The 26,709-nt window shown below is 39.6% G+C and overlaps 2 protein-coding genes across 2 annotated transcripts; one reads left to right on the forward strand and one right to left on the reverse strand.

Moving 5' to 3' along the window:
• Nucleotides 1-2,279: 2,279 nt before the first annotated feature.
• On the reverse strand, nt 2,280-12,695 carry LOC311123239 (dipeptidyl peptidase 4-like). Its single transcript, XM_084197496.1, has 25 exons — nt 12,611-12,695; nt 12,382-12,469; nt 11,735-11,827; nt 11,301-11,392; nt 11,100-11,174; nt 10,815-10,867; nt 10,206-10,278; nt 9,680-9,800; nt 7,668-7,822; nt 7,133-7,230; nt 6,854-6,995; nt 6,560-6,598; nt 6,337-6,435; nt 6,112-6,236; nt 5,844-5,968; nt 5,582-5,632; nt 5,394-5,492; nt 5,212-5,281; nt 4,785-4,979; nt 4,136-4,190; nt 3,868-3,967; nt 3,687-3,745; nt 3,491-3,563; nt 3,166-3,239; nt 2,280-3,023 (listed from the first exon to the last, which is right to left on the reverse strand). The coding sequence occupies exons 1-25, from the start codon at nt 12,611-12,613 to the stop codon at nt 2,931-2,933; spliced, it is 2,250 nt and encodes a 749-aa protein (XP_084053622.1). The 5' UTR covers nt 12,614-12,695; the 3' UTR covers nt 2,280-2,930.
• A 4,223-nt stretch (nt 12,696-16,918) lies between these two features.
• LOC311123238 (grancalcin-like) lies at nt 16,919-26,402 on the forward strand. The gene is made up of 8 exons (XM_084197495.1): nt 16,919-17,089; nt 21,447-21,629; nt 21,863-21,932; nt 22,136-22,179; nt 22,891-23,038; nt 23,428-23,541; nt 23,856-23,914; nt 25,453-26,402. Exons 1-8 carry the CDS (start codon nt 17,066-17,068, stop codon nt 25,477-25,479), a joined length of 669 nt encoding a protein of 222 aa, XP_084053621.1. The 5' UTR covers nt 16,919-17,065; the 3' UTR covers nt 25,480-26,402.
• The last annotated feature ends 307 nt before the right edge of the window (nt 26,403-26,709 follow it).

The raw sequence follows: 26,709 nt of genomic DNA on the forward strand, positions 1-26,709 counted from the left end.
GCCGCCCACCAAAACTCACGGACCAGGCAAGGAGGGCATTAATCAGAGAGGCAACAAAGAGACCAAAGATAACCCTGAAGGAGCTAAAAAAGCTCCACAGCGGAGATTGGAGTATCTGTCCATAGGACCACTTTAAGCCGTACACTCCACAGAGCTGGACTTTACTGAAGAGTGGCCAGAAAAGCCATTGCTTAAAGAAAAAAATAAGCAAACACGTTTGGTGTTCGCCAAAAGGCATGTGGGAGACTCCACAAACATATGGAAGAAGGTACTCTGGTCAGATGAGACTAAAATTGAGCTTTTTGGCCATCAAGGAAAACGCTATGTCTGGCGCAAACCCAACACCTCTTATCACTCCGAGAACACCATCCCCACGGTGAAGCATGGTGTTGGCAGCATCATGCTGTGGGGATATTTTTCATTGGCAGGGACTGGGAAACTGGTCAGTATTGAAGGAATGATGGACGCTAAATACAGGGAAATTCTTGAGGGAAACCTGTTTTCAGTCTTCCAGAGATTTGAGACTGGGATGGAGGTTCACCTTCCAGCAGGACAATGACCCTAAGCATTCTGCTAAAGCAACACTCGAGTGGTTTAAGGGGAAACATTTAAATGTCTTGGAATGGCCTAGTCAAAGCCCAGACCTCAATCCAATTGAGAATATGTGGTATTGTGTATTGCTGTACACCAGCGGAACCCATCCAACTTGAAGGAGCTGGAGCAGTTTTGCCTTGAAAAATGGGCAAAAATCCCAGTGGATAAATGTGCCAAGCTTGTAGAGACATACCCCAAGAGACTTGCAGCTATAATTGCTGCAAAAGGTGGCTAATCAAATAAAACATATATTTTATATTTGAGATTCTTCAAATAGCCACTCTTTGCCTTGATGACAGCTTTGCACACTCTTGGCATTCTCTCAACCAGCTTCACCTGAAATGCTTTTCCAACACTCTTGAAGGAGTTCCCACATATTCTGAGAACTTGTTGGCTGCTTTTCCTTCACTCTGCCATCCGACTCATCCCAAACCATCTCAATTGGGTTGAGGTTGGGGGATTGTGGAGGCCAGGTCATCTGATGCAGCACTCCATCACTCTCCTTCTTGGTAAAATAGCCCTTAAAAGCCTGGAGGTGTGTTGAGTCATTGTCCTGTTGAAAAACAAATGATAGTCCCACTAAGCCGAAACCAGAATGGATGGCGTATCGCTGAAGAATGTTGTGGTAGCCATGCTGGTTAAGTGTGCCTTGAATTCTAAATAAATCACAGACAGTGTCACCAGCAAAGCACCCCCACACCATAACACCACCTCCTCCATGCTTTATGGTGGGAACTACACATGCGGAGATCATCCGTTCACCCACATCGCGTCTCATAAAGACACAGCGGTTGGAACCAAAAAATCTCAAATTTGGACTCCAGACCAAAGGACAGATTTCCACCGGTCTAATGTCCATTGCTCGTGTTTCTTGGCCCAAGCAGGTCTGTTCTTCTTATTGGTGTCCTTTTAGTAGTGGTTTCTTTGCAGCAATTTGACCATGAAGGCCTGATTCACACAGTCCCCTCTGAACAGTTGATGTTGAGTTGTCAGTTACGTGAACACTGTGAAGCATTTATTTGGGCTGCAATTTCTGAGGCTGGTAACTCTAATAAACTTATCCTCTGCAGCAGAGGTAACTCTGGGTCTTCCATTCCTGTGGCGGTCCTCACGAGAGCAGGTTTCATCATAGTGCTTGATGGTTTTTGTGACTGCATTTGAAGAAACTTTCAAAGTTCTTGAAATGTTCCGTATTGACTGACCTTCATGTCTTTAAGTAATGATGGACTGTCGTTTCTCTTTGCTTATTTGAGCTGTTCTTGCCATAATATGGACTTGGTCTTTTACCAAATAGGGCTATCTTCTGTATACCCCCCACCTTGTCACAACACAACTGATTGTCTCAAACGCATTAAGAAGGAAATCAATTCCACAAATTCACTTTTAAGAAGGCACACCTGTTAATTGAAATGCATTCCAGGTGACTACCTCATGAAGCTGGTTGAGAGAATGCCAAGAGTGTGCAAAGCTGTCATCAAGGCAAAGGGTGGCTATTTGAAGAATCTCAAATATAAAATATATTTTGATTTGTTTAACACTTTTTTGGTTACTACATGATTCCATATGTGTTATTTCATAGTTCTGATGTCTTCACTATTATTCTACAATGTAAAAAAAATGTAAAAATAAAGAAAAGCCCTTGAGTGAGTAGGTGTGTCCAAACTTTTGAATGGTAGTGTAGATTTAAACACATTTATTGAAACAGTAGACACAGACACTGTAGGTACAAAGGTCTTCCAAGATTCCCTCTATAAAAACATACAGTATATTTGTGAAATGTGAAATATAAACCAATATAATGTATGGACATTAATGTTGATACCTCATAAATAAAACAGTGCAATCAAGGCCCATTGATAGATACAAGTCAGACAGGCTTAGTCACTGGCTGTTAAGTTCTCACAAAACTCTTTGGTATTTCAATATAATCACATCCTTCATTTAAAATGTAACCTCGTAACTCACAGTTTTTAAATAACTTTATAGAGAGAGGAGTTTCAGCACCTTTGGTCTTTTGGAGTATATATTTGGGAACTGGCTCAAACAACTTTAATAGGACAGGGAAACGTTCAATTACATTTACATCATTTAGCAGACGCTCTAATGCAGAGCTATTTACACGAGCAATTACGGTTAAGTGCCTTGCTCAAGGGCACATCAACAGATTTTTCACCTAGTTGGCTCGGGATTCAAACCAGCGACCTTTTGGTAACTGGCCAAACGGTCTTAACTGCTAGGCTACCTGCTGTCCAAATTAATTGCAAATGAATTTGGGGCAGTTTGGTTATCGTTGGGCAAGCATCAGGGCAGGTTGGGCATCATTTGTTCGAATGACATCAGGCAAAGCACTTCTGGAGGAAGTGACTCATGTGGGTATAGACATGCTGATTGGCTGAACCATCAAGACCATGGTCCTTGTCCGTGTACCACTGTAGTAAAGGGATAGAAAGAAGGAATTAGCACAGATCATTTGTTTATTGAAAAAGTGTTTTCATTGAGCAGGTTCATTGAGGTTTAAAGCTCTACAACCACTGATTGTGTAGATAACTCATCTCAAATCTAAATATTTACCATAGCCTCAAAGTCCACTTGTTCCTCAACCAGAGCTTCGGCTATCTGAGCAGCTTGCTGAAAATGAACGTTGTCTGAAACAAATAGAGAGATAAAAATACATGTCTTACAGAATCCGATGTGACCAGTGTTTTCTTTTTCTCATATAATATGGTAAAGTCTCTTAAAAAGTATGTTCACTGATTAGTTAAGACTTTTAGCTTCATCAACTAATGGGTTTACAAAGTCAAATGAATAGTCTAGACTCTAAACATTGCATGGTTGTTAATTGCACACGTGGTGTGTTTTTAAAAGAACATTCCAGAAATACTAGAGGAGGCTTCACCATCTGCTGTCCCATGGATGAGAAGGTATTGCACTGATTTGAAGTTCTTAGCTCTGGCTGTCACTGTGGAGTTCTGTAAAATACATTTACATTTTGTTATTTCCGTGGAACGTAATAACAGTGTGGATAATACAGACCATAGTATAAAATTGTGTGTATAAATGGCCATTTAAAATGTTGCCTTTGGTAAACTTACGTTGTAGAATTCAAGATTTTCTGAAGGTTGATTCATATAACGTTCTGTGTAGATTGAATCTGAAATATTGAAAGTAGGGAAAAATGTATGGATAATTTGCAATGATTTACAATTATATATTTAACTAACATGTATATTATTGTAAATATATTAATAACATATCAATAACAGAATGGCATACCATAATACTCCCACTTGGAAACTGGGGCAACTGCCATTCCACATTTGAAAACTCCACTCCCAGCTCCCAAAACCATTGACGTGACATAACCTCCATAGGACTATAAAACACAAACAGATGATTTTGGCCTTGAATTCAGATAAGATTAGATTAATCAAGGCACACACACAAGATGATTGTACACGAGCTGCATTTCATTACATTGCACTTGATGGTCCGAACGGATCATATTTTCAAACCCTATGCTTAAAGAAAAACTTTAACTTACCCAACCCCAAATTGCTATTCTGCCTTTGTCGACAAAGCCCATATTGGTGAATTCCCTGAAAGAGAAAAGTGACTTGCTGTGATTGGGAACCACCAGTACAAACTCTAATTCATTTAAACGTGATGGTCAATTGAAAGAGGTTCTAATGGACCATGCCCACTGATGGTCAATGGTCTAACTAATATCTCTACTGCCCTTAGTCTGTGAGTCATCACCGTCCCCCTGACGTGAAATAAGGAAGAGGAAAGTAATGTTGCATTCCAGCTGACCCCATGTGACGTCTGATCAGTCACATCATTAGCCTGGTGGTCAGATCATTATGTGCTTTAACCAACACCTCTGTCACGTCCGTTGTCCTGCCAGACAGGATATATTTAGCGTGAGTTGACGAAAGTGGAGATGAGGAGGAGTTAGATGAAGCACATAAAGATCTGTCCACCAGGATATTGCATCACAAAGCTCAAACCATAAAAGCCTTGGAATCTCTAATTCAAGCTCTAAATATCTATGTAGATATATTGTGTTATATCATGTTGTCTTAATGTCACTTTGCAGTGTGACACAGTATGATACAAAGTAAGCTGTTTGAGTCAGTTGGACATACTGTAGCTATCGACTTGGCTACTGTTCAACCACGGTTCAACCTTACTTTGCGGCCGTTATCTGATCTTCCACCTCATAGGTTCCCAGACGTCGGTAGATGGAGTGCATTAACTTGTCGCCTTGGTAACCACTTCCCCTTCCATCGAAGCTGGCAACGATGACCTTCTCCGTGCTCGCCAGGTATGCAGACCAGCCCAACCTATAGCGGTAGTCTGCTTTCTGACTGCAAGGCCCTGCATACCTGGAACACAAAAGAGAAAGAAACACATTATAGTTAGGGTGCAGAGTTTTCCCTGACCACTTGAGCTCACCAGGAAACGCTACAGACTTCTGAATTTAACTAGGGCCCAGAGTATTTCCTGCTCAAGTCATGTGGTCAGGTTTAACTCCAGGCCCTTGTTATTACTACAGGAATTCATCATAAGACAAAGCAGATCATGTATTCACAGAGATGAATTAATGAACATTCGTACACATCAATAAGTAAGGGGTATTTCTTGGATTTGTCAAATCCAGGAGGCAAGGTCATCTGGTACCAAAGATCTGTCGGGATAAACAGAAACATCCATCAATGGGTATCAAGTTAGGGATGTCCCATTTATTTTAATAGCAGTTGAAAGATTAAATTGAAGTCTTTAATAGTTGAAAGCCTTACTGAATTCCCCTTGCTTGATAAAGCCATGTCGCATGGTGGGCATGTGGATCTCAGACAGAAGGCCTTCCAAAGCCGTGTTGTCCTCAAGAACCTGAATCTCTAAACAGGACGGTGAGAAGATGCACTGTCACGGTGCATGGTATATATCATTTATTTCCATCATACACTTGTAAATGTAACTGGCCTACCTGAGCCAGTGTCCCTGTTGTCCCTGAGAGTATACAGAGGTAGTCCAGGGCCTGTGAAGACCAACAAATATTTAATATGTTGTGTGTGTGTCCTCCCAAATGATCTAGAAGCACTACTACTACTACTACTACTACAAAAACTATCATTTAAAAATAAATATACCGGCTGGGAGCTACAGTATTCTGATGACTTGACTGCACAACGCTGTTGGTGTATTGGGTTGTGTAGTGTGTGTGTGTGTGTGTTGTGTGGCTGACGGACCTGAGCAGTCCATGCGGAAGAAAGAGGCATCATGGCTGAAGTAAGCTGAGTTGTATTGACACCTGTCCTCATTCAGGGTACAGGTCAGGCACTGGGTGGTGGGGGGAGTGGCTCCGAGAATGATCCTGACACACACACAGACAACTGACATGATTCTATTGGCTACAAATATAGAGCGATAGTACGTCATAGGTTATGCATGTTAGAAATGAACACCGCATGAGCATGACAGAACCAAGGCATGAAAATGAAAGAGTGATATTCTTACTTGTAAATGTTTCTCCCTCCTGGTTTGTCACCATATTGGTTGCTTGAATAGTATATGGCATTGTTAGTCACTTTTAAAATGTCAATGACCTCCCAAGCCCCCGTGGTGACAGCTGTTGCTGTGCCCTGCAAGGACCACATACAAATATTACAAATGAAGTGTGTATCATAACCATGTCTGGGTTACTGAGAAGGTATGCAGTTAGGTGTACTACTTAGTACTTACACCTGTTACGTGATGAATATGTTTATAGCCGTCAGTGTTACTCATCACAATGTAAAAACTGGCTTTGTCCGCCGATAAGGTAGGATTAGAAGGTGAAAACTAGAAAACAAAGATAATGTATTTATTTACAGTAATAATCAATAGTTGTTACTTGGTAAATGATGTTTTTATGGCCCATGTTTACATACATGTTCATATTGTTGTGTTCATATAAAGTACATACCCGTCCGATCCAACCTGTCTTGCTTGTCAAGTCAAGTTTCTGAAAACACAACAAAAAAGTATATAATTTGATGGTTAATTGTAATTAATAGGAAATAATTTTTTTGTCATTCGTACAGTGTGATCCTCTCTGTGTGACATATTAAGACCCCAACAAGTTCTCAGAGAGGAGTGGAGAGGAGAGGAGAGGAGAGGAGAGGAGAGGAGAGGAGAGGAGAGGAGAGGAGAGGAGAGGAGAGGAGAGGAGAGGAGGAGGGCGGCAGGAAAGCGTGGGGGGGGGGGGTTTATGACGTACCTCTACCGCATTCTCGATCCAGGTGTTTCCGGCTGTGTTGAAGTCGTAGATCTGAAAGCGGAGCTCGTTCTGTTTCCTCTTCTGCCACTGGACAGCGATGCGTTCATCCGTTAACCAGCTGACTGTGGCTAAATAGTGATCACTGTAAAAAACACACTACTTGTCTCACAGCTTACGCCTAAAATGAATTTTTAAATTCTAAAGCAATGTGTTTCTCTCCTAATCTAACGGTAAAAAATGACATTGTATAATGTATTGTGTACTACTGAGTTTCATTACCCTGCACCAACTGAAGCTGGCACAACAACTTCTGTGATGATTGATGTGTTTGCAGTATCAACCACAAATAGCTTCACCACTGGATTGGGAGTACCAGGCTAAAAGATGGAGAAAAAAATTACATTTATGCAAAACTATTCAGATGAAATAAAAACAAACTTTGGGTCTTATAGGTTGCTTTCTTACAAGCAAGCACATCTTTAAAATGTATTTTTTTATGTCTTGTTTTATAATGACTATAGACACAGTATCAACGCATTAATATGTGACAATACAGAGTATATGACTCTATTCAAATACACAGTCGTCAAGAAAGGTTTCCGAATTGGGAAATCGCGGACCAATATAATTTTATTGGGACAGCTTAGACCTAAAAGTACCCAGAGTTGTGATAAAACAACATGCTTTTAACCCAGAGGCCTTATGGTCCAGAGTCCAGTTCCCTTATCAACTGCCACAGAACCTCATGCCAATAATGACGTACTCCAACACACTTTTTAGATACACATCAAACATACATAAAGTGTAATCTTACCTTAGGATAGGGGAAAATTACAGTGTCAGGATACTGTTCCTTCCCATACCAGGAATACTCAATGTTTTGGACCAGAGTGTCGTTAAACTCAGCATAGGCCAGATACCTCCCTCCAGGTGACCACCACATTGCCTCGTAAGAAGAGAACATTTCCTCTAACAAACAAACAATCCAAAAACACTGTCAGGCCTACATCAAGATGGCACATCTATTTTGTGTGTTGTGTTTGCCTGTGTGGCTTAAACTCTTCACAGACTTCTGTGTTGTCAAAAGAGAAACTTGTTCACTAGGGACTGTATAATCACATTTTACACAATTCACATCACAGTGCTGACTAATATGGACTAATTATAGTAAGAGGTACAGTTAAAATCGGAAGTTTACATACACTTAGGTTGGAGTCATTAAAACTTGTTTTTCAACCACTCCACAAATTTCTTGTTAACAAACTATCGTTTTGGCAAGTCGGTTAGGACATCTACTTTGTGCATGACACAAGTAATTTTTCCAACAATTGTTTAAAGACAGATTATTTCACTGTATCACAATTCCAGTGGGTCAGAAGTTTACATACACTAAGTTGACTGTGCCTTTAAACAGCTTCCAGAAAAGGATGTCATGGCTTTAGAAGCTTCTGATAGAATAATTGACATCATTTGAGTGAATTGGAGGTGTACCCGTGGATGTATTTCAAGGCCTACCTTCAAACTTAGTCCCTCTTTGCTTGACATCATGGGAAAATCAAAAGAAATCAGCCAAGACCTCCACAAAAGAAAATGTAGACCTCCACAAGTCTGGTTCATCCTTGGGAGCAATTTGCAAATGCCTGAAGGTACCACGTTCATCTGTACAAACAATAGTACGCAAGTATAAACACCATGGGACCACGCAGCCGTCATACCGCTCAGGAAGGAGACGCGTTCTGTCTCCTAGAGATGAACGTACTTTGGTGCGAAAAGTGCAAATCAATCCCAGAACAACAGCAAAGGACCTTGTGAAGATGCTGGAGGAAACGGGTACAAAAGTATCTATATCCACAGTAAAACGAGTCCTATATCGACCTGAAAGGCCGCTCAGCAAGGAAGAAGCCACTGCTCCAAAACTGCCATAAAAAAGCCAGACTACGGTTTGCAACTGCACATGGGGACAAAGATCGTACTTTTTGGAGAAATGTCCTCTGGTCTGCTGAAACAAAAATAGAACTGTTTGGCCATAATGACCATCGTTATGTTTGGAGGAAAAAGGGGGCACTTGCAAGCCGAAGAACACCATCCCAACTGTGAAGCACGGGGGTGGCAGCATCATGCTGTGGGGGTGCTTTGCTGCAGGAGGGACTGGTGCACTTCACAAAATAGATGGGATAGGAAGGAAAATAATGTGGATTTATTGATGCAACATCTCAAGACATCAGTCAGGAAGTTAAAGCTTGGTCGCAAATGGGTCTTCCAAGTGGACAATGACCCCAAGCATACTTCCAAAGTTGTGGCAAAATGGCTTAAGGACAACAAAGTCAAGGTATTGGAGTGGCCATCACAAAGCCCTGACCTCAATCCTATAGAACATTTGTGGGCAGAACTGAAAAAGCGTGTGCGAGCAAGGAGGCCTACAAACCTGACTCAATTACACCAGCTCTGTCAGGAGGAATGGGCCAAAATTCACCCAACTTATTGTGGGAAGCTTGTGGAAGGCTACCCGAAACGTTTGACCCAAGTTAAACAATTTAAAGGCAATGCTACCAAATACTAATTGAGTGTATGTAAACTTCTGACCCACTGGGACTGTGATGAAAGAAATAAAAACTGAAATAAAAATTCTCTAATATTATTCTGACATTTCACATTCTTAAAATAAAGTGGTGATCCTAACTGACCTAAGACATGGAATTTTTACTAGGATTAAATGTCAGGAATTGTGAAAAACTGAGTTAAAATGTATTTGGCTAAGGTGTATTTAAACTTCCGACTTCAACTGTATGTAAGATTCACAGCTAGCATCTTGTATGTATTGCTTACCCTCATACACCCAATCTGGAATGCCATTTAAGATTTTGTTGTGTTCTCCGTTGAAGGTCACCTGAATGGCCTTAGCGGTAGGGCTGGTCTTCACATAGACATTATTTTCCCACACAAATGCCTGTATGTGAGAGGAGCAAAGATATGGAGATACGTCTTAATGACTCAAGTTCCTCTTTCACCATGGTATAACACTGTAATATGCATAATAGTGTGCAATGTCTTTTGGTTGGCCTAGTAACCTGTAATATCATGTTTAGAGTAACAGTAACCAATTACATGTTGTGAATAAGTTATTTATTTGGAGCATGACAAATGTGATCTTTGAGCATTTCAGCTTTGAACTGAAGACAAGCAAAAGTGCATGTTGTATTGTTGGGTCAGTCCTATTGATGATGAGTGTTTGGAAGACGTGTTGAATTAAAAGTATATGTCACCCGTTATAAGAGTGTAATGGGTCAGCCTCTGGAAAAGCATAGTATATAAACAAATCCAATGGTTTCTCTCAAGTTTCCTTTTAACCTACCATTTTGTTGCCTGTTGGCGCCCATGCAAACAAATGGACTTCGTGAGGAATGTCTGGTGTACTGAGAAATGTCCTAAAATGAGAATAAATAAAAACTAACAGTATTAATGTCTGTTTGACAAAACACCATACAGTGCATTCGGAAAGTATTCAGACCCTGAGCACCTGAGCTCAATTTCGAGTCTCAGCAAAGGCTCTGAAAACGTATGTAAATAACGTATTTCTGTTGTTATTTGTAATACATTTGCAAAGATTTCTAAACCTGTTTTCGTTTTGTCATTATGGGGTATTGTGTGTAGATTTGATGAGGATTATTATTTTTTACATCCATTTTAGAATAAGGCTGTAACGTAACAAAATGTGGAAAAAGGGAAGGGGGTCTGAATACTTTCTGAATGCGCTGTAAATGCGTCCCTATAAATTGTTTGCAGTAAACATGACATTTTATGGCCCTCTTCAGTTCCTCTATTTGTTGAGTATTGTTGACCATTTCCTGCACTAGTCCCATGAATAAAATGAAACTCCCTATGTTCTCTACACTGCATATGTAATTCTCAAAGTTAAAGGGATATTGCAGATGTGTGTATAGAACAGTTGAAAGAGACTTACGAGCTTGCCAAATCATAGAGAGAATATGAAGCTGTGAAGGAGTGTCTCCATATCTGTTGAAACAAATGAAATTATAATTAGGAATTTGATTAGTAGCACAGATCAATTACTTATATAAATTACTTAATACATTAATTCAATTTGATCAAAATTGCAGGGCAATTACTTTGGGCACGTAAGTCTGATTCTGCAACAACAACCACACCTCAATGACATATCACACATAGCAACTTCACAGCAGGATAGCACAACAGCAACAAATCATTAAATATCACAAGACATTACCTTAGTCCAATTGCTCTTGAAAGCAACATATTTTCGATCAGCAGACACTACATAATCATAGGCAGCCACTTGATCCTGTTTTTCAACAACAACAAAAAGGAACTGTGTTATACATGACACAAGCACTCCTTCCTTCACCATACTTACTTCCAAATATGCATAGACACAGACCGACACACACACCCACGAGGGGTATCTTACAAATGTGATGCTGCTCAGGAATTCTGAGTTGTTTCCCGTAATCAGGTTGTGAAGGAAGATGGAGTCGTCTTTTTTATGCAGATACTCATGGTCTATGGGGAGGGGAAAGAGGAGTTTAAAAGTAATGAACTAACTGACGTTTAAGATGAAATATCAGCACTGATGATTTAACATAAAGCGAAAGTGTGCCATTTGAATAGATACAGTATATTGGCCTAGTATCATTTTTTATTGTTTCTTATCATTTTGTAATGGGAACATTGTAATATAATAATAAAAGTGTTGTGTTGTTGACTTGTATCTAAACGTGCATCCTTCCAGGGTTAGAGTGTTGTATAATACATTTCAGGCACGCAATTACTGACTTGATTAAACATAACAGCCATCCACTCATTTACATACAGTTGATTGATTGGGCTTCTAGGGTGTTTTACCTGAGATCCAGCGCATGTTGTACGATCTGGTCCTGATGGAACTATTGAAGACATCACTGAGAGTGAACGTCCTCTGAGCATTCACTTTTTCCTCTGAAACATGGGGCTCAAAGATAGCATTCACTGATTTCTCATACTATACTGTATACTAGGAGGAATGTATGAGTGAAAAAGAGAAAAAGTCATAGGCTACTGTAATGACTCAAGATTACAATGCATGTACACATGATTAAACAGGTCTTGATAAAAATAGATATGGATCTTGGGAGGAGGACTGCAAGGTTGTAACAGATATACAATATACATTTGACTGGGTTTGTAGAGCCGCTATAACTGAACTAAATATGTTAATGGGATAAAGTTATACAAATGTGGTACCTGCATATACGATGTGATATTGCAACAAGGTCCTGCATTTCTAAAGCAATAAAGCACTAGGCCTACATGTTTGAATGGCACATGCATTATGTCAAAGTGTCTATTTTATGCAGTGTTCTGTTAAAATAATACAATATTATTATCCAGTGTATGCAATGTTCTATTGTAGTAATAAAATACTTATTCTGAACATTTTTTTTTTTTTTTACAGTTATGGTAGGCTACAATTTAATGGGTCCTTGAAAGCAATTGAAAGTGGAACCACTCACCGTTCAGATACAATGCTGTGGGCACTGCTATCAAGATGATGACGACAGCAAGCCCCAAAAGTCCCAACACCACCTTACCTATGCAATTCTGTCAAAGGTGAATAGGATGACCGAAAGAAGTTATGAATGAAATAGTTGTTTGAGGTATCTAGATATGCAACACTTATTTTTCAACAAAATGTTATGTTGTATTATCAACAGATTCTTGTCATTGAGTTTTTAAGTTTACCATCCTGCCGACTTGAAGGTGGTGAATCCGTTTATCTTCAAAACCACATTGACAGAAAACAAGTTACCCACTCAACTGTTGAAGTGTAACTGGTGCAAAATAAAGTTATGCGCAAGAGAATTTCTGTTAAATATTATCTCAACGTCGGTTATAAAGGAAGGGGCAATAAAATTCCGTAGTCCAAAGTAAAGTTTGAAGTTTAAACGTGTATTCTTTTCCCCAGCGCCTGTCTTTGTGGAGAAGTTGATGCTTACTTACTGTCTAATCTATTAACGGATTGCATCCATACACATATTTCATACACAATGAAACCATCCACAAAGACAGGCGCTGGGGAAAAGCATTGTAGAACAAGAATAGCCTTCACCACACAAATTCGATAGGCATCCATTTTTTTAACTTCGAAATCCAGACCCTGAATTTATAGTATTTATTTTATAATTCCATTCAATCTCAATTAGGCCTAAATGTTTTCTCTCTTTTTTGAAGGGAATTGTTTGGGGATTTTGTAAGGCATATGTCTTTGTGAGGGCAGGCTAGTCACATATGACTCTTGAGTGAATATCAACAATAAGCTGATGTTTCATGTCTCACTGCTAATGGTATAAAAACAATGTAGCCTATTCACAGCTGCATTGGATGACACTGACTTCAAAGTTGGGCTACAGCTAATGCACTAGCATCTCCCTGCACATTGGGTCAAAAGGTTATCACTACTCTACAATACTCATGGCCATAAATTATATTTACAGACTTATTAATTAACTTTCTCCTTGGGTTTCAGGTCAGCTTCCTCTCTTTAAGCCGTGTGGGATCTCAACAGATGTGTGTTAACAAATACAGGCCTACATTCAGATACAGTATATGTGAGAACTATATGAGTGTACATATTAAGTGTAATTTTTTTTAATTTTTTTTTTTATTGTTTGCTTTCCTATGAATATTTCTATTTTAGATGTATTGAATTGTCACTGTAACTCAACCAAAGGTGGTGGAATGATTCTCAAAGCTTAATTCCAGTTTCTGTGGTGATATAATGCCTTTACTTCAAGGTCAACAACAAAGCCCCCTATATTTTATTCCCAATGGTTTTATGACATTGTCATCACATCTGCTTTTTACATGACTCACAATTATCATCATGATGTCAGAGGCCCCAGCTTGTGAACTTATGCTTCTGGTTATTGGCGGATTCAACCAGTTTCACTACATCACTGGTCTGCATAGGACTTACTCCATCTCATGGACTTTGTATACAAGGCTTCAAAAATAGATAGGGAATACGGTAACTTTTACAACATGTCAACAGACAGACAAACAAGCAATTTTACAAGAATAACTAAGCAAAAAAAGCTTTTGTTTTTCACACTGCAAACGCTGTTGAGAGAGAGAGAACTTATATAGCTGTCTTGATGAGTAAGGATACAGTAACATGGGCTGAAAAGGTACCATAACTAGTGGAAGGGTCACTGATGAGTCCATAAGTGATGAGCATCGGAAGATAAAGACTAAAAGCCAGTTAAAAGCTTAACAAATATCAGTTTCTTTCTTTATTGACCTGAGCACTAGCAGCCTGTCCTGCTCTCGTTCTCTCAGACCGGACTTCCTATGCAAACAAATAGATCACTCTCTTTTTGCCTGATGCAGTATAGTTCGAGCAGCATTACACCGTGGATCTGATCATTTATCTACTCTCAGATTCACGGTTAAGGCTAATGAAATTGTTTCCAGGTGTCACTTTGAACACGTTTTAGGTTTTATTGGAGTTCCTGGAAGGGGGAGGAGGGGTTATATAGTGGAGTACAGTGAGCACTATGGCGCAACATCATACCATAAAGCCATGGTTGATACTGGTGCTTTTTCCTCTCTCTGGCTGTTCTGTCCTGTTTCCTATTTCCGTGCCATTTCAGCCATTATTATGAACCGTCCAGCCTTCACTGACTGTGATAGTTTATCAGTAAGCTGGGACTGAAAGAATGAAAAAGTATAGTAACTACAGACAGACAGTTGTAAAATGTCTACTGGTGGTGTCTACTGTCTAATCAATGTCTACTGGTGGTGTCTTCTGTCTAATCAATGTCTACTGGTGGTGTCTACTGTCTAATCAATGTCTACTGGTGGTGTCTACTGTCTAATCAATGTCTACTGGTGGTGTCAACTGTCTAATCAATGTCTACTGGTGGTGTCTACTCTCTAATCAATGTCTACTGGTGGTGTCTACTGTCTAATCAATGTCTACTGGTGGTGTCTACTGTCTAATCAATGTCTACTGGTGGTGTCTATTGTCTAATCAATGTCTACTGGTGGTGTCTACTGTCTAATCAATGTCTACTGGTGGTGTCTACTCTCTAATCAATGTCTACTGGTGGTGTCTACTGTCTAATCAATGTCTACTGGTGGTGTCTACTGTCTAATCAATGTCTACTGGTGGTGTCTACTGTCTAATCAATGTATATATCAATACTGGTTGTTTGATCATAAACATTCCTCTCATCATTTGGTCAACATTTGGTTTTGAAAGAATTATCTTATTTTTAAACAGTCTAATTGTACACCCATGAAATGTATTGTGTTTTTGCTCCTCTGAGACATTGGGATGTTGGATCACTAGGATAAAGACATGTTTGGCTTGAGATTTATCTGAGAGTAAATAGAGCCGAATATATTGATAAGTCACCTTGTCCAAGAGAGATTTACAAGGTTATCAAAACGTCAAACCAAGGTAAGACTACACTAAACACAGCCCTTATTTTAAGTGTTTTTAAAATCCCCTATGGGAAAAATGAATGGTGGAAAAACGATTGGAACATTTCCTTGTTTGACCGCTAGGTTTTATGGGTATTAAGACTCATACTGTGGTACTCTATAGTCTGTCTAAGCCTCTCTATATGTTGGCATGTCTGATACCTGTAGAAATGCTTTAAAGATGGACTATGCAGAAATCGCTCTGCCATTTCCTGGTTGCTAAAATTCTAATAGTTTGCCTAATTTCAATTTATGTGACAAAACACGCAAGTATACTGTAAGGAATCATTGTACCATCTAAACCGCTATACCAAAAATATTGTATTTTCAGCTGTTTCAAGCTGGTGTATAAACCCGAAAGTAAAAGATGCAAAAACTAAACATAAGCACGGGAGGCATAGAAATAGCGCACATAGAAGAGATCTACCGCCTCTTAGACTTGCTTTCAATGAGAATGACAGATCAATAACTCACATCTCTATGTGAATCTGGTCAGGTCAGCCAAAAAGTTACATATTGCATGCAGCTTTAATATGTGTTTTATTCTAGTCAAATGTGTTGTAGTACTATTATGTTTTTGTAATAAAAAAAATTATAATGTAATCTCTTGTGGGGATTGTCAACTTTGCAAGGTGTGAAGCTTCTGGTTTTAGTAGCCTAATGAAATGGCCTTAAAAGCTGCATCTTGGGTACCCTCTTGTGGTGGCTATTGACTATTGCGTAAAGAAGATAGTGGTATTTTTGAGTCTGTAGTTCTTATTGGGGAATGTAAATGCTTATTAATTAAAGGCCAGTCAGCCCTTGTAAATTTTTGATCAGATTATTGTTTAGGAAAAAATAAGTATCTGATAGCTTTTCCATTTTTACGAGCCTTATTCAAGACAACCTCACCATCTTCATTTCACTCTTTGGATGTTGAAATAATTCAGCGTTATTGGCTTCAATAACAATATGTCAATTTCTGAGTGATTGTTGTTTGGAGCCTGTGAACATGAACATTCCTCTTTGGATGACTTCTACTCTATTCTATTCTATTTGAATAACTAGCAGGCCTACCTACTGTGGCGGCAGGTAGCTTAGTGGTTAAGAGCGTTGTGCCAGTAACCGAAAGGTCGCTGGTTCTAATCCCCGAGTCGACTAGGTGAAAAAAATGTGCCCTTGAGCAAGGCACTTAACCCTAATTGCTCCTGTAAGTCGCTCTGGATACGAGCGTCTGCTAAATGACTCAAGTGTAAATGCTCAGTCGAGTACCAATAATGCTGCTGAAGCTAATTGGCTGCTGTGAGCTTCGTCATTGACTATCTTCACTATCAATCAATTAGCACATTCGGACTTCCGCCTTCTCGCAACACTTTCTCGGAAATTATGGTGTCCACTAGATAGCACAGCCACAAAGTCAACGTTGGCTATATCGTAAAAATGTATGGAAATTAGATGTTTGGTCTTAATTTAAGGTTAGGGTTATGCACAAGGTTAGCAGTGTGGTTAAGATTAAGGTTAGGTTTAAAATCACATTTTAAGAATATAAATTGTAGAACTGGGCGGGGTTTATGATATTGTGGCTGTAGTAACTAGTGACGACCGGAAATTATGTACACATGTCGTTGTCGCAGTGTCAAGTAACAGGTTCTGTTTTGCATTTACTGACTTTTGACATCGAAACATTTCAGTGCATCGATTCGTTTTGTGGCAATTATTCATAGTGCACATATGGCTTATCCAGGATATGGCGGGGTGAGTAAACGCTTCGTGTGTTCTTTTGACTGTGATTTTACAGTAGCCAACATAAATCAGGAGTTTGGCCTATTCCATTTCCGATAAAGGGAGTGCTCAGATAAGACTCCTAAAATGTATCTTTGTTATTATGAAACATTGTAACATGGTCAGTTGTAAGCAAAATCGTTACAAATCGACATTGAACGGTTGCGCATCTTTCTACACACAGTCATTTTGGCAAATAGGCTATAGCTTGGTTAAGAAAGAAAGTTGATATTGCCCTCAGTTCTAGCTACTTAGTTCAGTCGCTAGTTCCTGGTTAAGGATTCAGTTTTCATATAAATAGTTATTGCCCCCCACGATGAACTATAGGGGAGGGGACTGGATCTGTCTCCATATGTTCGTTCTTACGTTAGTCACACGCGATATCACAGACAGCATTGGGCCGATTTTGACGAAACTTGGATGAATGATGCGTCTTGTCATTGAGATGCGGTATTTACAAAATTACACTGAATGGTGGGAGATAAAGTAATTAACGTCTTAAGGATCGGACCCTTTTTTTCAATTTTCGCCTAAAATGACATACCCAAATCTAACTGCCTGTAGCTCAGGACCTGAAGCAAGGATATGCATATTCTTGATACCATTTGAAAGGAAACACTTTGAAGTTTGGAAATGTGAAATTAATGTAGGAGAATATAACACATTAGATCTGGTAAAAGATAATACAAACAAAAATCTTTGAAATGGAAGAGAAAGGCCACAATATATTATTGCAGTTTAGGCGCAATTTAGATTGTGGCCACTAGATGGCAGCAGTGTGTGTGCAAAGTTTCAGATTGATCCAGTGAAGCATTGTAATACTGGACTATTTTGTATCAAGTCTGGCCAAATGTGCCGATTTGGTCAATTGATACATATTCAAGTACATAACTATAGAGAACATACAAAAATGATATGGTAATACAAAATGTACATTTACACACTCCCAGGGATGTCATACATGATGGATCATTAGCTTATACACTAACTTTCACACAACTTGATGGCCGGGCTGGGTGGGTGTGGAGCCAGAGACAGCAGGGGTTCAAACAGTAGAACCCAGTTCCTACATTTGAATATAAAAATTGATTTTATCAAACAAAACTATGCTACATTTTTATCTCTGGGACCCTTAGGATGACAAATCAGAGCAAGATTACTAAATGTAAGTACATTATTTACCTTCAGAGGTGAATGTATCAAACCAGTTGCCGTGATAATTTTGTTGTTGTTGTGCACTCTCCTCAAACAATAGCATGGTATTTTTTCACTGTAATAGCTACTGTAAATTGGACAGTGCAGTTAGATTAACAATAATTTAAGCTTTCTGCCCAGCTAAGACATGTCTATGTCCTGGAAAGTTTGCTAATCACATTAGCGCACGTTAGCTCAATCGTCCCGTATACGGGACACCGATCCCGTATAGGTTAACTGAAATGTGTTAGTCACTCGCAATATCTCAATTGGCCCAAGGGGGGTGTTGCATCATTCTTGGGGGACGACATGTTTACTGTTGCCTTGTTTATTTTGGAGTAACAATTGAATTTGGCCAACTGGTATTGTGTAAGTCTTTAGAAGCACTTAATGCTGTAGTTTCAAATCACCCTCTATAAATACACTACTAGGTAGGTGGCTATTTAGGCTAACTAGTTACAGTAGCCTGTCTGTAGTTAGTAGCCTATTCTTGGCTACATACACTGTGTCAACCCCACTAGCGTGGCCAACAGCTCAACTTCTCCCATTTGGGGAAATGGTATGCGTGTTATTCTTCTGTCATGGTCACTGCATTGACAGCATGGATGTCTACACCTAGCCCTCGAGAACACAAGGGGGGGTAGGCCTATACCCAGACCTTGAGTTCTCAATTGAACATATGGACCTCAGCTGGATCAATTAACTACAATCCCAACGCTCTGTTTTAACGCTTAGAAACATTAATAATCCTTGCTTGCGATCCGGTTTTGGAAACCTTTGGAACTTAACTTTCACATCGGGAGAAACAATCTTTCAAATACAAAAGATAGACTTACTGTACGCAGTTTAGCAAAGTTGCACCCGGCAGAATTTTCAAAACACAGCCCCCAGCTGAGGTACAAAACTTCCTCCCCAGTTATGCTCCATTGCAGATGTTTGAAGTAGAAATTGGAGGGGAGGAAGTGTAGTCTCGGTTGGAGGTGGTGTTCTTGAAAATACAGCCAGGTGAAACGTTCCTAAACTGCATACCGTAAGTGTATATTTAGTATTTGATTTTTTTCTCTCACTTTTTTGAAAGATAAGTTCCAAATGTTTACAAAATTGTGTCACGTGCCAGGTGTATTTGCGTTTAGACAGAACATTTGGGGAGCGTCGGGCATTTTCCTCACAAGGTTAAAGGGGACGTCCAGTGGCTCAATGTAACGCAGTGGAATTGGAGTCATGGGCTAGTCCACACCCTGCTAATAGTCAGTGAAAATATCCTCAATACATTTAGAAGTAGGTCCACAACCTGCTAATATTGTCAGTGAAAATATCCTCACTACATTTATAAATAGGTCCACAACCTGCTAATATTGACAGTGAAAATATCCTCACTACATTTAGAAATAGGTACACAACCTGCTAATATTGCTTATATTGACAGTGAAAATATCCTCACTACATTTAGAAATAGGAAACTGGAGTTAATGCACATGACTCCATTGTAAACAATCACTTGACAACATCGTATAAGTATGACTGTACTCTCTGAGAAAGAAGTCATGTGACGTCCAAACGTCAGTAATAGTATACCTGTTTGCTTCCCATCATGGCATAAAGCCTGAGTGTAAGAACATCTACTGTGCCTTCAGAAAGTATTCATGCCCCTTGACATATTCCACATTTTGGTGTTACAGACGGAATTCAAAATGTATAAAAAAAAAGTTTCACCCATCTATACACAATACACCATAACGACAAATTAAAAACATGTCTTTAGACATTTTTGCAAATGTATTGATAATGAAATGCAGAAACATCTCATTTACATAAGTATTCACACCCCTGAGTCAATACTTTATAGAAGCACCTTTGGTGGCGATTACAGCTGTGAGTCTTTTTGGGTAAGTCTCTAAGAGCTTTGCACACCTGGATTGTACAATATTTGCCCATTATTCTTAAAAGATTCTTCAAGGTCTGTCAAGTTGATTGTTGTTCATTGCGAGACAGGCATTTTCAAGTCTTGCCATAGATTTTCAAGCTGATTTTTAAGTCAAAACTGTAACTAGGCCACTCAGGAACATTCAATGTCGTCTTGGTAAGCGACTTCAGTGTAGATTTGGCCTTGTGTTTTAGGTTATTGTCCTGCTGAAAGGTGAATTTGCCTCCCGGTGTCTGTTGGAAAGCAGACTGAACCAGGTTTTCCTCTAAGATTTTGCCTATGCTTATACCTGTTTCTATTTATCCAAAAAAAAAAAAACTTATTCTGTAGAGGCGTCCTTCTTTTCACTTTGTCATTTAGGTTAGTATTGTGGCGTAACTACAATGTTGTTGATCCATCCTCAGTTTTCTCATATCACAACCATTCAACTCTGTAACTGTTTTAAAATCACCATTGGCCTCACTGTGAAATCCCTGAGCAGTTTCCTTCCTCTCTGGCAATTCAGTTAGGATGGACACCTATATATTTGTGGTGAATGGGTGTATTGATACACCATCAAAAGCCTAATTTAATAACTTTACCATGCTCAAAGGGATATTCAGCAGCTGCTTTATTTTTTATGTTTACCCATCTACCAATCGGTGCCCTTCTTTGCGAGTCATTGAAAAACCTCCCTGGTCTTTGTTGTTGAATATGTGCTTGAAATGCATTACTCGATTGAGGGACCTTACAGATACTTGTATGTGTGGGGTACAGAGATGGGGTAGTTATTCAAAAATCATGTTAACCACTATTATGGAACACGGAATGAGTCCATGCAACTTATTATGCGATTTGTTAAGCACATTTTCACTCCTGAACTTACTTAGGCATGCCATAGCAAAGGGGTTGAATACTTATTGACTCAAAACATTTCAGCTTTATGTTTTTTATTAACTTCAAACATTTTTTACAAACAAAATTCCACTTTGACATTATGGGGTACTGTGTGTTGGATCAGTGACACAAAATCTCAATTTAATCAATGTTAAATTCAGACTGTAACACAACCAAATTTGGAAAAAGTTAAGGGGTATGAATACTTAATAAAGGCACTGTATATCTCTGCTTGTTTTTTAGAGCGCTCCAATCTGTTTATATTGAATTAGTCATTTTTGAGAAGTTTTCCTTAAGCCCTGTTACTTGATGACTGTGCTCTCCTTTTCCTGTCAGTATGGAGGACCAATGCAAGGCATGCCACTCCAGGGTATGCCCATGCAGGGTGGACCCATGGGAGGCCCACCCCAGGCATGCTACCCCCAGAATGGTGGAGGCTACCCAGGGACCTTTGGTGCTCCTCCTCAGCAGCCTGTTAACGACCCCATGTGGGGGTACTTTACTACCATAGCAGGACAGGTGAGTGATCAATGCTTTTAATTTCATGATCATAGATAGTAAATATTGCTCTTTGGATAGAATGCAATATTACTGGTACATGCATGATTCCATGTGATAATGTGTGTCATGGTTACACCATAAAGTCAAGACATTCAAGTGTTTTTTTTAAATATATCAAATATGACATTCACTGCACAGTAATGATAAGCCTTTGTTGGAGAGTGATCTTACAGTGATATTCCTCTGTGCAGGATGGGGAGATTGATGCAGAGGAGCTTCAGAGATGTCTTACACAGACTGGTATCAGTGGCACCTATACTCGTAAGTTTACACCCAGTCCCATGGTCAAGGTTCACTTTGTGGTCAGATATGATCCGATTTCATGATGATGTATGTGTTTTATGATTTGAGTATCCCACGTTTAATATAGTCTTTACAAAGATTCGTCACAGGTTTTGTGATTGGTATTGTCATATTTTATGTACGTTTTTCATTGTGTGATCATAGTTTCTCTTCTCCAACAGCCTTCAGTTTGGAGACATGTCGAATCATGATCGCAATGCTGGATGTATCCTTTCTATAGCAATGAATCTCTTGGACTCGGCCTCTGTCCAGTGTCATCAAAGTTTGCTTGGTAGTGCACTTTGCCACTTTGACTTGCTGGTGAAAATGAATAGCAGTCATAAATGTTAATGAATGAATGAATAAACCTAATGTGTCAGTGCTGAGTTCATCCTTCTCTTTTAACAGTTGTAGAGGTGTGAAAGCTTTAAGGAGTAGGTGGTCGGGGATGATTCATTTTAATTCCCCTAAATTACTTCCTGGTTGCAGTATATTTGACTGTCTTATACAAGGCCTAGTCTAGTGGGTCCCATTCAGTATGTATTTGCCAATACATTTGCAAGAGGGAACTTGCCTCATGCTCCATTTGCGTCATGCCTGTAGCTCCATTTTCAGAGGTATAGGAACATTCTAGTCCTGTTTCTCTCTGAACATGTTCATGCTTCTTATGTACAGTAATATACTTTACAACATTCAGCATTTGCTGTTTGGGATGTTCTATATCATTTATTTTCTTCAGAATAAACACATGATACGTGTGTAAGTGGGCTATATTGAGACAGAGGGTTACTTATGGAATTTATTCAGTTGCAGAAAGGTCAGGTTCTCCCACATTTACCACAGCTCATCATATCCTGTGTGCGACCAGCTCACAGGGCCGTTTTTAGTTTCTCTTTACCTAATGAACAGAGTTAACCCTTAACTAACCACCCACCAGAGAGACATGACCGGAAAGCTGGGCTTCAATGAGTTCAAGGAGCTGTTTGCTGCCCTGAGTGGCTGGAAGCAGAACTTCATGATGTTCGACCAGGACCGGAGTGGCACGGTGGAACCCCATGAGATGAGCCAGGCCATCTCCGCAATGGGTGAGTCAGTGCTCTGATAGGCTAATGATATGGGATAGTTCATTCTGATAGGATGATGACATGGGATAGTCCATTCTGCCATCCAAAGAGGGGCAGCGTTCCAGAGCCTGGTTCAGATGCAGCTTCCGAAGGGGTTGAGAGGTTTGACTTCTTTAAATTATTTAAGCCATGGATGATAGACTCCTACAATAATTATAATTTTGGGGTAGATGGACATAATTACAAGGTATTGGTCCGAGAGACCCTTCTTGCTACAAAGTAGATGGACAATAGGAAAAGGGCTGGTGTTTATGACCATTGTCAACTAAATGCAGTGGTCACTATGGATGAATCCTAATACTACGTTGGCTTATGTATAATTGAATGCATGTTGTGGTCTGTTACTGCAGGCTACATGATCAGCCCACAAGCTCTGAACGCTATCATCAAGCGCTACAGCAAGGCTGGCCGAATCTACTTTGACGACTATGTGGCATGTGCTGTGAAGCTTCGCGCCCTCACAGGTAGGATGCTGACTTGGAGGCTGCAAATGTTTAACTTCAGTTGTTTTTATTAAACAGAGCATTTCACATTTCCTCACAATCCAGAGCTATGGGTTTATTATAAACTAACATACATTCTGTCATTCACTAACCTTTTATTCCAATCCATTATCTACTGGGGTGTTCTCTGTCTTGTGCTTTGTCCTGGTCTCTTTTGTGTATGTGCATTTGTAGGCTCATTAACACAGTGACTGTCTCGCAGGGTATTGTAGTCCAATGAATGGCATTCAAATCTCACCTCAATACGCCACCATCTTTACTATGTGTCTCCACAGAGAGCTTCAGGAGGAGAGACCAGATGCAGCAGGGGGCTGTCAACTTCCAATACGATGACGTAAGTGTGCAATTCAGGGCCGTGTTCAGTAGGCACAAAACGGACAAAACACTTTGAAACGGGGAGGTACAGTACTATCTGAACACATGTTTGTTTTCTGTTTCATTTTTAAACATTACCGTGTGCCCTGATGAACACAACCCAGTTTTCCTCTCTCTCATTCCCCAGCCTGTAATGTGATTCCCAATAGCCTGTCCTAACATGCAAGTTTTTATTTATTTTTATTTTATTTCACCTTTATTTAACCAGGTAAGCCAGTTGAGAACAAGTTCTCATTTACAACTGCGACCTGGCCAAGATAAAGCAAAGCAGTGCGATTAAAAACAACAACACAGAGTTACATATGGGGTAAAACAAAACATAAAGTCAAAAATACAACAGAAAATATATATAGTGTGTGCGAATGTAGTAAATTATGGAGGTAAGGTAATAAATAGGCCATAGTGCAAAATAGTTACAATTTCGTATTAACACTGGAATGATAGATGTGCAAAAGATGGTGTGCAAATAGAGATACTGGGGTGCAAATTAGCAAAATAAATAACAATATGGGGATGAGGTAGTTGAATGGGCTCATTTCAGAATGGCTGTGTGCAGGTGCAGTGATCGGTAAGCTGCTCTGACAACTGATGCTTAAAGTTAGTGAGGGAGATAAGTGTCTCCAGCTTCAGAGATTTTTGCAGTTTGTTCCAGTCATTGGCAGCAGAGAACTGGAAGGAATGGCGGCCAAAGGAGGTGTTGGCTTTGGGGATGACCAGTGAGATATACCTGCTGGAGCGCAGACTACGGGTGGGTGTTGCTATGGTGACCAGTGAGCTAAGATAAGATGGGGATTTGCCTAGCAGTGATTTATAGATGACCTGGAGCCAGTGGGTTTGGCGACGAATATGTAGTGAGGACCAGCCAACAAGAGCGTACAGGTCACAATGGTGGGTAGTATATGGGGCTTTGGTGACAAAACGGATGGCACTGTGATAGACTACATCCAATTTGCTAAGTAGAGTGTTGGAGGCTATTTTGTAAATGACATCGCCGAAGTCAAGGATCGGTAGGATAGTCAGTTTTACGAGGGCATATTTGGCAGCATGAGTGAAGGAGGCTTTGTTGTGAAATTGGAAGCCGATTCTAGATTTAACTTTGGATTGGAGATGCTTAATGTGAGTCTGGTAGGAGAGTTTACAGTCTAACCAGACACCTAGGTATTTGTAGTTGTCCACATACTCCAGGTCAGACCCGCCGAGAGTAGTGATTCTAGTCGGGTGGGCGGGTGCAAGCAGCGTTCGGTTGAAGAGCATGCATTTAGTTTTACTAGTGTTTAAGAGCAGTTGGAGGCTACGGAAGGAGTGTTGTATGGCGTTGAAGCCTGTTTGGAGGTTTGTTAACACAGTGTCCAATGAAGGGCCAGATGTATACAAAATGGTGTCGTCCGCATAGAGGTGGATCCGAGCATCACCAGCAGCAAGAGCGACATCATTGATATACAAGTTATAGTAATTACATCAAAATGTGCTAATTTTCTCTTGATTTTCCACCTGCAGTTTATCCTGTGTACAATGTCCGTCTGAGTGGTGTGGCCCGGCCCATCCCAGGCTGGAGTGCCGGAACCAGAGAGAGGGACCCTTCAACCGGTGGTCTGGGGCTCGCTGACCACTTCCCCTAAATAATGGAAAGGCACCAATCAATATTAGCCAAGTGTTCTTAGACTGAGTCCCATAACCAACTTAAAATGGGGAAAGCGGTTACAACAGAAACTGCTTGTTTGCTTGCCATAATCTCTGCCTTTCTTGTACGCTATGCAAGAATGTGCAGATTTGCCAGATATCAAATGGCGTGTTTCTAAATGTATCTGCTTGTTGTAAATTCTGTTGCTAACTGACTGGTAGATTCTAACAAAAGGGATAGCAAAGATGTTACTGATCTTTACGATGATTTATTTTGTGCCATTACAATCTCAGATCATACGGTTCCCATATTCATCCCCATCACTGTATATGTTCAGTTTTATAACCACTATATTGTTTTATAACCACTATATAAAAGGTGTGAATTAATTTTACATTAAACACTCCATACATTTTAAAGTATAGATATATCATATTTTTATTACAAATATACAGTTATGCTGGCTTTACATTTTTTAAGATAACTTGTCAAAAAATTTGTCTAATACAATTCTATATGCATCTCTTGATTTGAATAAAATGTGGCCTAACATATAATAAGCAAATTAATCAAACATTAGGGCATCCAAAACTATATCAATAACCCGCACTGTGGTAAACATGCACTGTTATTCCTTAGCAAAGAAAAGCATGCATTAACTACCACTAACAATTATGTCAACAATTATTTTGTGATAACCTGCATTTTCATAGTTCAGGGAGAAATATTTATCAGACGACATGTAGTTAATAGTACTTCATGACCTTTGGGGCATTCATCAGTGATATTGGTGTTATTCACAACACAATAAACTCATTTTGTAGTCCGTATGCATTCTGTTTATTAATTTATATAATTGCACAAATGTTTTTCATCAATATATCTACACAATATATTACATTTCTTTAAATACAGTATATTCAAGGACAGAAACATTCATATTAGCTGTTAAGTGTTGCATTGTATAAAATACAGTGGCAAACATTACAAAAATGAATAAAAACAATTGTGAACAGCACTAGATTTTTTAATTTTTGTGCAAAAGTTTGCACTCTATGAAAAGTTCAGTGGGGCACTCTTCAGGCATTGGACATGTCTTGTTTCAGTTACTTTATATAGTATCTGTGCTCTGG

This window comes from Coregonus lavaretus (genome assembly GCF_964263955.1).
Source record: "Coregonus lavaretus genome assembly, contig: HAP1_SCAFFOLD_2823, whole genome shotgun sequence".
Lineage (NCBI taxonomy): Eukaryota > Metazoa > Chordata > Actinopteri > Salmoniformes > Salmonidae > Coregonus > Coregonus lavaretus.

Bases quoted from the DNA above. Each gene is read 5' to 3' on its own strand.
- LOC311123238 (XM_084197495.1), top strand. From the start codon at position 17,066: ATGGCTTATCCAGGATATGGCGGG. The intron at 21,933-22,135 runs GTAAGTTTACAC...CTTCTCCAACAG, and splicing joins TATCAGTGGCACCTATACTC to CCTTCAGTTTGGAGACATGT. The intron at 23,915-25,452 runs GTAAGTGTGCAA...TTCCACCTGCAG, and splicing joins TCAACTTCCAATACGATGAC to TTTATCCTGTGTACAATGTC.
- LOC311123239 (XM_084197496.1), bottom strand. The intron at 11,828-12,381 runs GTGAGTGGTTCC...CCCATGTTTCAG, and splicing joins CACAGCATTGTATCTGAACG to AGGAAAAAGTGAATGCTCAG. The intron at 6,237-6,336 runs GTAAGTACTAAG...TGGTCCTTGCAG, and splicing joins ATATTCATCACGTAACAGGT to GGCACAGCAACAGCTGTCAC.